The following is a 12,500-nucleotide window of genomic DNA, read 5'->3' as shown; positions in this document are numbered from 1 at the left end:
TACCAATTTATAAGACTCTGAGGTGTACGGTTGTAAATTTAGCTAAAAATGTTAGCATGCTAACAGTTAGCATGTGTCAACTACCAATTTATAAGACTCTGAGGTGTCCAGTTGTAAATTTGGCAAAAAAAAGTTAGCGTGCTAACAGTTAGCATGTGTCAAGTACCAAGTCATATGACTTGACGTGTACTGTTGTAAATTTGGCTATAAAAAAGTTAGCATGCTAACAGTTAGCATGTGTCAAGCAACAATTTATAAGACCCTGAGATGATCAGCTGTAAATTTGGCAAAAAGAAGTTAGCATGCTAACAGTTAAGATGTGTCAAGTACCAAGTCATATGACTTGACGTATACGGTTGTAAATTTGGCTAAAAAAGTTAGCATGCTAACAGTTAACATGTGTCAAGTTATTAGGTTATAAGACTCTTGAGGTGTATGGCAAAAAAAGTTAGCATGCGAACGTTAACATGCTAACAGTTAACATGTTTCAAGTACCAATTTATAAGACTCTGAGGTGTACGGTTGTAAATTTGGCTAAAAATGTTAGCATGCTAACAGTTAGCATGTGTCAACTACCAATTTATAAGACTCTGAGGTGTCCGGTTGTAAATTTGGCAAAAAAAGTTAGCGTGCTAACAGTTAGCATGTGTCAAGTACCAAGTCATATGACTTGACGTGTACTGTTGTAAATTTGGCTATAAAAAAGTTAGCATGCTAACAGTTAGCATGTGTCAAGCAACAATTTATAAGACCCTGAGATGATCAGCTGTAAATTTGGCAAAAAGAAGTTAGCAAGCTAACAGTTAAGATGTGTCAAGTACCAAGTCATATGACTTGACGTATACGGTTGTAAATTTGGCTAAAAAAGTTAGCATGCTAACAGTTAACATGTGTCAAGTTATTAGGTTATAAGACTCTTGAGGTGTATGGCAAAAAAAGTTAGCATGCAAACGTTAACATGCTAACAGTTAACATGTTTCAAGTACCAATTTATAAGACTCTGAGGTGTACGGTTGTAAATTTGGCTAAAAAATGTAGCATGCTAACAGTTAGCATGTGTCAAGTGCCAATTTATAAGACTCTGAGGTGTACGGTTGTAAATTTGGCTAAAAAATGTAGCATGCTAACAGTTAGCATGTGTCAAGTGGCAATTTATAAGACTCTGAGGTGTACGGTTGTAAATTTGGCTAAAAAAGTTAGCATGCTAACAGTTAGCATGTGTCAAGTACCAAGTCATATGACTTGACATGTACTGTTGTAAATTTGGCTATAAAAAAGTTACCATGCTAACAGTTAGCAGGTGTCAAGCAACAATTTATAAGACCCTGAGATGATCAGCTGTAAATTTGGCAAAAAGAAGTTAGCATGCTAACAGTTGAGATGTGTCAAGTACCAAGTTATATTACTTGATGTATACGGTTGTAAATTTGGCTAAAAAAAGTTAGCATGCTAACAGTTAACATGTGTCAAGTTATTAGGTTATAAGACTCTTGAGGTGTATGGCAAAAAAAGTTAGCATGCAAACGTTAACATGCTAACAGTTAACATGTTTCAAGTATCAATTTATAAGACTCTGAGGTGTACGGTTGTAAATTTGGCAAAAAAAAAAGTTAGCATGCTAACAGTTAGCATGTGTCAACTACCAATTTATAAGACTCTGAGGTGATCGGTTGTAAATTTGGCAAAAAGAAGTTAGCATGCTAACAGTTAAGATGTGTCAAGTACCAAGTCATATGACGTGTACTGTTGTAAATTTGGCTATAAAAAAGTTAGCATGCTAACAGTTAGCATGTGTCAAGTACCAATTTATAAGACCCTGAGGTGATCAGCTGTAAATTTGGCAAAAAAAAGTTAGCATGCTAACAGTTGAGATGTGTCAAGTACCAAGTTATAATACTCTGAGATGTACGGTTGTAAATTTGACTAAACGTTGGCATGCAAACAGTTAGCATTTATTTTACAGCCTAAACTACTTACAATATTTCTCTATTAAATACTTCTAAATCACTAATCCCTGCCTCCATGGTGACAAATAGAGTGAGTTTCCTACATGTATCATTATCACTGGTGTCATGTCTATGGGATCATGTTTTGTTTTTGGACATTCAGTTCTTGTTCCTGCACTTCCTTGTTTGTCTTATTACCATAGCAACTCCTTAGTTTTCACCTTGTCCTCATGTCACGCCCCTGTCCTCATGTCTCACACCTGTTTGCACTCATCATAGCTATTATTTAAACCGGAAGTTGCCAAGAAGTCAGCCTGGCGACTTTATACCTCAACTGCCTTCATGCCAAGCCATGCTGCTTAATCATCCTGTCCATGCAATGTAAGTTTTTGGTTTGTTTAAATGCCACAGTTAGTGTCTTTTGTTATTTTGTCCATAGTCACGCCTTTGTTGTAGTTTTTGTTTTCAGTAGTCAAGTTTGTTCTCCACCCCTGTGCGCGCCTTTTGTTGGTTACAGTGTTTAAAAATAAATATGTACTTACATTCACGTCTCGCTCGTGTCAACTTTCCTTTGCATCGGAATAACAATCCAAACCCCAAAGTCCACGTCCGGAGAACTGGAGGACGGGGACTAGCTAATAATGTTTCACTACAGACTGTAGGATATAATAGCTCACCGCTAACAGCAAGCTAGCACTCCTAAATGTAAACAAATGAGTGGATCCATACAAATATCGACTGTAACGATACCAAGTGCTGGAGCTGTATATAGTCAATACTACAATGATTATATTTTGTCTTTGTTATTGTTTATAAAGTCAGGAAATACGTCCCTGGACACAGAAGATCTTTGAATATGACCAATGTACGATCCTGTAACTACTTGGTATCGAATTGATACCTACATTTGGCTTTGTTGTTGTTTTTCTCTCACACCGGACGTCCTTCCTGACACAACCCTGGCAGGGAAGCGGGCATGAGTTACAAAACAGGAGCCTGCAGTGACAAGAACTGTAGGTGGTCCACAACATTCACAGCTTTGTGACTACAAATTCTGGAATAATAGCAATTCTTCAAGCGGAGCCGTGCAAGCAGACACAGGCTGAAGTATGTATCGCACTGACGTGTGCAATGTCAACAGTAACCATGGCAACACATGAACGCCGCTTGTTTTTTGTCTGGCAAGCCATCAAGTGTATGTACACACACACACACACACACACACACACACACACACACACACACACACACACACACACACACACACACACACACACACACACACACACACACACACTTGTGTATTTCTTGCCTTCCAGGGACCGGCGAAAAAAGCCGATCTCTTTAGGACCACGCTTTCTAGATATATAAAGATTTGTATTTACAACAATAACAATATATAAATACCATGCAAATATAATATATACAAACTATGCAAATATAAAAGCTTTTAGTTATTTTTGGAGAGAATTTTTTGTTTGTAATTGTTTTTTAATCTTCATTATTAACTTCAAGTTATTACAGTATGTCTCTATATATAATTTTTATTTTATTTTTAAATACATTTTGTCCAAAAGGGGGCTTATTTCAATATCTTACACACACTTGTTATTACATATGTTGACCAGAGGGGGCGCACTTTTAAAACCGACACACAGTCCATTTGAAAAATCCCTCCTTTTTGTCTATTATTTCTATACTAGATGCAATGTTTTTCCGTATTGGGACCATGACTTATGTCCTAAATTGTTCACAACTCCTCATATGGAAGCTACTTTTCCTCGTTGATGTCTCAAGAAGGTAGAAATACAAGAACACACACACACACACACACACACACACACACACACACACACACACACACACACACACACACACACACACACACACACACACACACACACACTTCTTACCTTCTAGAGACCGGCGAAAAATGCCTACCTCTCTAGGACCACCCTTTCTAGGTACATAAAGATTTGTATACAGAACATTAATAATATTAACAAACTATGCAAATGTAAAAGCGTTTAGTTATATTTGGGGGGGAATTTTTTGCTTGTAATAGTTTTTTAGTCTTCATTATTTACTTCAAGTTATTACAGTATGTCTCTATATAAAAAAATTGTATCATATTTTTTAAATACATTTTGACCAAAAAGGGGCGCATTTCAATATCTTACACACACTTGTTATTTCATATGTTGACCAGAGGGGGCGCACTTTTAAAACCGACACACAGTCCATTTGAAAATTCCCTCCTTTTTGTCTATTATTTCTATACTAAATGCAATGTTTTTCCGTATTGGGACCATGACTTATGTCCTAACTTGTTCACACCTCCTCATATGGAAGGGACTTTTCCTCGTTGATGTCTCAAGAAGGTAGAAATACAAGAACACACACACACACACACACACACACACACACACACACACACACACACACACACACACACACACACACACACACGCTTCTTACCTTCTAGAGACCGGCGAAAAATGCCTACCTCTCTAGGACCACCCTTTCTAGGTACATAAAGATTTGTATATAAAAACATTAATAATATTAACAAACTATGCAAATATAAAAGCGTTTAGTTGTATTGGTGGGGAATTTTTTGTTTGTAATATCATTTTAGTCTTCATTATTTACTTCAAGTTATTACAGTATGTCTCTATATAAAATAATTCATTATAGTTTTTAAATACATTTTGACCAAAAAGGGGCGCATTTCAATATCCTACACACACTTGTTATTTCATATGTTGACCAGAGGGGGCGCACTTTTAAAACCGACACACAGTCCATTTGAAAAATCCCTCATTTTTGTCTATTATTTCTATACTAGATGCAATGTTTTTCCATATTGGGACCATGACTTATGTCCTAACTTGTTCACACCTCCTCATATGGAAGGGACTTTTCCTTGTTGATGTCTCAAGAAGGTCCAAATACAAGAACACACACACAAACATGCACACATACATGCACACATACACACACACACACATTTCTTACCTTCTAGAGAGCGGTGAAAAATGCCTACCTCTTTAGGACCACCCTTTCTAGGTACATAAAGATTTGTATATAGAACATTAATAATATTAAACTGTGCAAATATAAAAGCGTTTAGTTATTTTGGGGGGGAATTTTTTGCTTGTAATATTTTAGTCTTCATTATTTACTTCAAGTTATTACAGTATGTCTCTATATAAAATAATTGTATCATATTTTTTAAATACATTTTGACCAAAAAGGGGCGCATTTCAATATCCTACACACACTTGTTATTTCATATGTTGACCAGAGGGGGCGCACTTTTAAAACCGACACACAGTCCATTTGAAAATTCCCTCCTTTTTGTCTATTATTTCTATACTAGATGCAATGTTTTTCCATATTGGGACCATGACTTATGTCCTAACTTGTTCACAACTCCTCATATGGAAGGGACTTTTCCTTGTTGATGTCTCAAGAAGGTAGAAATACAAGAACACACACACACACACACACACACACACACACACACACACACACACACACTTCTTACCTTCTAGAGACTGGCGAAAAATGCCTACCTCTCTAGGACCACCCTTTCTAGGTACATAAAGATTTGTATATAAAAACATTAATAATATTAACAAACTATGCAAATATAAAAGCGTTTAGTTGTATTGGGGGGGAATTTTTTGTTTGTAATATCATTTTAGTCTTCATTATTTACTTCAAGTTATTACAGTATGTCTCTATATAAAATAATTTATTATAGTTTTTAAATACATTTTGACCAAAAAAGGGGCGCATTTCAATATCCTACACACACTTGTTATTTCATATGTTGACCAGAGGGGGCGCACTTTTAAAACCGACACACAGTCCATTTGAAAAATCCCTCCTTTTTGTCCATTATTTCTATACTAGATGCAATGTTTTTCCATATTGGGACCATGACTTATGTCCTAAATTGTTCACACCTTCTCATATGGAAGGGACTTTTCCTTGTTGATGTCTCAAGAAGGTCCAAATACAAGAACACACACACACACACACACACACACACACACACACACACACACACACACATTTCTTACCTTCTAGAGACCGGCGAAAAATGCCTACCTCTCTAGGACCACCCTTTCTAGGTACATAAAGATTTGTATATAAAAACATTAATAATATTAACAAACTATGCAAATATAAAAGCGTTTAGTTGTATTGGGGGGGAATTTTTTGTTTGTAATATCATTTTAGTCTTCATTATTTACTTCAAGTTATTACAGTATGTCTCTATATAAAATAATTTATTATAGTTTTTAAAATACATTTTGACCAAAAAGGGGCTTATTTCAATATCTTACACACACTTGTTATTACATATGTTGACCAGAGGGGGCGCACTTTTAAAACCGACACACAGTCCATTTGAAAAATCCCTTGTTTTTGTCTATTATTTCTATACTAAATGCAATGTTTTTCCGTATTGGGACCATGACTTATGTCCTAACTTGTTCACAACTCCTCATATGGAAGGGACTTTTCCTCGTTGATGTCTCAAGAAGGTAGAAATACAAGAACACACGCACACACACACACACACACACACACACACACACACACACACACTTCTTACCTTCTAGAGACCGGCGAAAAATGCCTACCTCTCTAGGACCACCCTTTCTAGGTACATAAAGATTTGTATATAAAAACATTAATAATATTAACAAACTATGCAAATATAAAAGCGTTTAGTTATATTGGGGGGGAATTTTTTGTTTGTAATATCATTTTAGTCTTCATTATTTACTTCAAGTTATTACAGTATGTCTCTATATAAAATAATTTATTATAGTTTTTAAAATACATTTTGACCAAAAAGGGGCGCATTTAAATATCTTACACACACTTGTTATTTCATATGTTGACCAGGGGGGCGCACTTTTAAAACCGACACACAGTCCATTTGAAAAATCCCTTGTTTTTGTCTATTATTTCTATACTAGATGCAATGTTTTCTATACTAGATGCAATGTTTTTCCGTATTGGGACCATGACTTATGTCCTAACTTGTTCACAACTCCTCATATGGAAGGGACTTTTCCTTGTTGATGTCTCAAGAAGGTAGAAATACAAGAACACACACACACACACACACACACACACACACACACACACACACACACACACACACACACACACACACACACACACACACACACACTTCTTACCTTCTAGAGACCGGCGAAAAATGCCTACCTCTCTAGGACCACCCTTTCTAGGTACATAAAGATTTGTATATAAAAACATTAATAATATTAACAAACTATGCAAATATAAAAGCGTTTAGTTATTTTGGGGGAGAATTTTTTGTTTGTAATATCATTTTAGTCTTCATTATTTACTTCAAGTTATTACAGTATGTCTCTATATAAAAAAATTTTATTATATTTTTTAAATACATTTTGACCAAAAAGGGGCGCATTTCAATATCTTACACACACTTGTTATTTCATATGTTGACCAGAGGGGGAGCACTTTTAAAACCGACACACAGTCAATTTGAAAAATCCCTCCTTTTTGTCTATTATTTCTATACTAAATGCAATGTTTTTCCGTATTGGGACCATGACTTATGTCCTAAATTGTTCACACCTCCTCATATGGAAGGGACTTTTCCTCGTTGATGTCTCAAGAGGGTAGAAATACAAGAACACACACACACACACACACACACACACACACACACACACACGCTTCTTACCTTCTAGAGACCGGCGAAAAATGCCTACCTCTCTAGGACCACCCTTTCTAGGTACATAAAGATTTGTATATAGAACATTAATGATATTAACAAACTATGCAAATATAAAAGCGTTTAGTTATTTTGGGGGAGAATTTTTTGTTTGTAATATCATTTTAGTCTTCATTATTTACTTCAAGTTATTACAGTATGTCTCTATATAAAATAATTTATTATAGTTTTTAAATACATTTTGACCAAAAAAGGGGCGCATTTCAATATCCTACACACACTTGTTATTTCATATGTTGACCAGAGGGGGAGTACTTTTAAAACCGTCACACAGTCAATTAGAAAAATCCCTCCTTTTTGTCTATTATTTCTATACTAGATGCAATGTTTTTCCGTATTGGGACCATGACTTATGTCCTAACTTGTTCACACCTTCTCATATGGAAGGGACTTTTCCTTGTTGATGTCTCAAGAAGGTCCAAATACAAGAACACACACACAAACATGCACACATACACACACACACATACACACACACACACACTTCTTACCTTCTAGAGAGCGGTGAAAAATGCCTACCTCTTTAGGACCACCCTTTCTAGGTACATAAAGATTTGTATATAGAACATTAATAATATTAAACTGTGCAAATATAAAAGCGTTTAGTTATTTTGGGGGGGAATTTTTTGCTTGTAATAGTTTTTTAGTCTTCATTATTTACTTCAAGTTATTACAGTATGTCTCTATATAAAAAAATTGTATCATATTTTTTAAATACATTTTGACCAAAAAGGGGCGCATTTCAATATCTTACACACACTTGTTATTTCATATGTTGACCAGAGGGGGAGTACTTTTAAAACCGACACACAGTCAATTTGAAAATTCCCTCCTTTTTGTCTATTATTTCTATACTAAATGAAATGTTTTTCCGTATTGGGACCATGACTTATGTCCTAACTTGTTCACACCTCCTCATATGGAAGGGACTTTTCCTCGATGTCTCAAGAAGGTAGAAATACAAGAACACACACACACACACACACACACACACACACACACACACACATACACGTCTTGGCTATTTGTGAGGACCATGTACAGTGTCAACAGTAACCATGGCAACACATGAACACCGCTTGTTTTTTGCCTGGCAAGCCATTAAGTGTGTACACACACACACACACACACACACACACACACACACACACACACACACACACACACACACACACACACACACACACACACACACACACACACACACACACACACACACACACAGTTACGCCCTGTTTGACCTTGCACTACTCAGGTCCGGGACCACTTGAGCAGCCAGGCCTACAACTCAAACAAACACAAAAGGAGCAAATAAGAAAGTTAAAACCCGCTCTATGTTCTAAACTTCTAAACAAGATACTAGGCTAGAGGTGCTTTAGTCATATTGACAAAGTCTTCATTCCATACTCATATGAGGTCAGCTTTGCATTTCTAGGCAGGTCCTTCTTCCTGTCACGGCAAGGATTTAAAAACGGACCACCCACAAATAATATCAGTTCCATCAGGTATCAATCTGACATCAACTCTATTTAGTAACGCCAAATAACGATATCAGTAATAAACTGTATCGAAAAAAGGAAATAAAGAACAGTTTCAATTCGAGTTGTTCCAGTCCAGTCAAGGTTTTATGCTGCCGAGTGTTGTCCTGAAACCAATATTCTGATACTGGTACCACATTTCGTTCTGATACCTATCAGAATAAAGACAACCAGAGAAAAATGTCATTTTTGGCTTCATTTCAACAGAAAACATACATTTATTATTGCAATTTAAGAACAATTTTGGCATTAAATAAGTAAATATGACGGAACAACTTGTCTTTTAGTAGTAAGTAAACAAACAAAGGCTCTGTCACGCCAAATTTCTTCTCCCCTACAAAAACCTTCCCCCCGGAAGAAATTTGGCGTGACAGCCCCTCCAATGCCTGAAGGACCCCAATGAGGGCGTGACAATACCAAGTTTTTTTTGCAACTTAACGCCCAAAAAACGGAAATGCTGATTATCGGTCCTGCTAGACACCGACCTCTATTTAATAATACAACTTTAACATTTGACAACCAAATAATAAAACAAGGTGACTCGGTAAAAAATCTGGGTATTATCTTCGACCCAACTCTCTCCTTTGAGTCACACATTAAAAGCGTAACTAAAACGGCCTTCTTTCATCTCCGTAATATCGCTAAAATTCGCTCCAATTTGTCCACTAAAGACGCCGAGAACATTATCCATGCGTTTGTTACGTCTCGTCTCGATTACTGTAACGTATTATTTTCGGGTCTCCCCATGTCTAGCATTAAAAGATTACAGTTGGTACAAAATGCGGCTGCTAAACTTTTGACAAGAACAATAAAGTTTGATCATATTACGCCTGTACTGTATATACCTTTATATACATATATACATACATATATACCTATACTGTATATACCTTTATATACATATATACATACATATATACCTATACTGTATATACCTTTATATACATATATACATACATATATACCTATACTGTATATACCTTTATATACATATATACATACATATATACCTATACTGGCTCACCTGCACTGGCTTCCTGTGCACTTAAGATGTGACTTTAAGGTTTTACTACTTACGTATAAAATACTACACGGTCTAGCTCCAGCCTATCTTGCCGATTGTATTGTACCATATGTCCCGGCAAGAAATCTGCCTTCAAAAGACTCCGGCTTATTAGTGATTCCTAGAGCCCAAAAAAAGTCTGCGGGCTATAGAGCGTTTTCCGTTCGGGCTCCAGTACTCTGGAATGCCCTCCCGGTAACAGTTCGAGATGCTACCTCAGTAGAAGCATTTAAGTCTCACCTTAAAACTCATCTGTATACTCTAGCCTTTAAATAAACTCCCTTTTTAGACCAGTTGATCTGCCCCTTCTTTTCTTTTTTCTCCTATTTCCCCCCCTCCCTTGTGGAGGGGGTCCGGTCCAATGACCATGGATGAAGTACTGGCTGTCCAGAGTCGAGACCAAGGATGGACCGCTCGCCTGTGTATCGGTTGGGGACATCTCTACGCTGCTGATCCGCCTCCGCTTGAGATGGTTTCCTGTGGAAACCATCTCAAGCGTAAAATACGACAGCGGAGACCCCGGACTGTTGAACGACTGAAGCTCTACATAAAACAAGAATGGGAAAGAATTCCACTTCCAAAGCTTCAACAATTAGTTTCCTCAGTTCCCAAACGTTTACTGGGTGTTGTTAAAAGAAAAGGTGATGTAACATGCCCTTTCCCAACTACGTTGGCACGTGTTGCAGTCATGACATTCTAAGTTAATTATTATTTGCAAAAATAAATAAAGTTTATGAGTTTGAACATCAAATATCTTGTCTTTGTAGTGCATTCAACCGAATATGAGTTGAAAAGGATTTGCAAATCATTGTATTCTGTTTATATTTACATCGAACACAATTTCCCAACTCATATGGAAACAGGGTTTGTAAATACAAAACGGTTCTTTGATTTTCTGTTCAAATAAAGCCGATATTGACATTTTTTTTGTGATCTTTTGAAATGTATGTAAATACGTTTTGATGGCGGCACCAGAATATTGGTATGAAGTACCGGCATAGCTCGGTTGGTAGAGTGGCCGTGCCAGCAACTTGAGGGTTGCGGGTTCGATTCCCGCTTCTGCCATCCTAGTCACTGCCGTTGTGTCCTTGGGCAAGACACTTTACCCACCTGCTCCCAGTGCCACCCACACTGGTTTAAATGTAACTTAGATATTGGGTTTCACTATGTAAAGCGCTTTGAGTCACTGGAGAAAAGCGCTATATAAATATAATTAACTTCACTTCACAAGACAAGACTACAGTATTTAGGTGTGTATGACTCTAAGTTGACCGGGGGAACACCTCAGAAGACAGAACCCCCTCTTTGTGTCTACATTCTTCACATTGCAACATTCCTGCAAACACTTGAGGAGGGAAGAACTGCCGCCACAATTCTCATCGGAGAGGAATGAAAGACCTCGTTTGATTGGTTACAAACGTGAGGTCAAAGTCCGAGCGCTCGCCTTAAGATAAAGAAGGAATGATAATGAAACCAAAACAAAGGACCACTTAATCATTCCCACGTCACATTGACGAAAACGGGGCAGTGGGAGGGAGGGGAGAGATAATCCTCAACCGGTGATTCAGGATAAAATCTTGTGACAAGCCTGCAGAAAGAAAACCATGGCGCCCTAAAGTCATCAGAAGTACGCAGAGGAAGTAAAGAATGTTCCTGGTTGCACACCAAAGCACAGACTCGGGCTACAAACGGCTTCAATGACCACAGACCGGGAAAGACCGAACAGAAACCGTGGACTCGGTGAACTTTGGCAACAAACGTTCTAGAAAAAAGAAAAGGTAGCCACACCTGAAAGCGTCCCCCAGCACACCATAGCTGTCCGGCCTCTCCTGTCTCCGCCTGTACAAGTCGGAGTTTGCCAGCGCCTTCAGTCTCAAGGAGGTCATCTCCCAGCCACCTCGCCTGTTCCTTCCTCGTCTGCCAGGACCACAACACCCACCAGGCCACAAATGTGTGTGTGTGTGTTCAGGCTTGATCCAAGGAAAAAAGGTGGCTTGCCCCGGTGTAGGTTTGACACACCTCCAGGGAGCACGGTCCTGGAGGAAGGACACGCAGAGGTGTGGTCTGACGGCCTGCACACCTATCACCGCTCTGCTGCAGGTAGCAGGGAAACGCTTGAGAGGACGGGAGAGGCATTGGAGTCT

The 12,500-nt window shown here is 37.8% G+C and overlaps 1 protein-coding gene across 6 annotated transcripts in view; it reads right to left on the bottom strand.

Annotated features, from left to right (window-relative positions):
* The window catches only part of LOC133564151 (LIM and senescent cell antigen-like-containing domain protein 1), a 73,061-nt gene that overhangs the window by 49,754 nt on the left and 10,807 nt on the right, over positions 1–12,500 (bottom strand). Inside the window, exon 1 of one of the 6 annotated variants that reach the window (XM_061918290.1) lies at positions 12,145–12,421. The exons of the other annotated variants lie outside the window; for them this stretch is intronic. Coding sequence (XP_061774274.1) covers positions 12,145–12,242 — 98 coding nt within the window. The 5' untranslated portion in view covers positions 12,243–12,421. Of the gene's footprint in view, positions 1–12,144; positions 12,422–12,500 lie in introns of those variants that run through there. 6 annotated transcript variants of the gene reach the window in all.

Source organism: Nerophis ophidion, linkage group LG13 (genome assembly GCF_033978795.1).
Source record: "Nerophis ophidion isolate RoL-2023_Sa linkage group LG13, RoL_Noph_v1.0, whole genome shotgun sequence".
Classification (NCBI taxonomy): Eukaryota; Metazoa; Chordata; class Actinopteri; order Syngnathiformes; family Syngnathidae; genus Nerophis; species Nerophis ophidion.
This window is presented reverse-complemented; position numbering and strand designations above follow the sequence as displayed.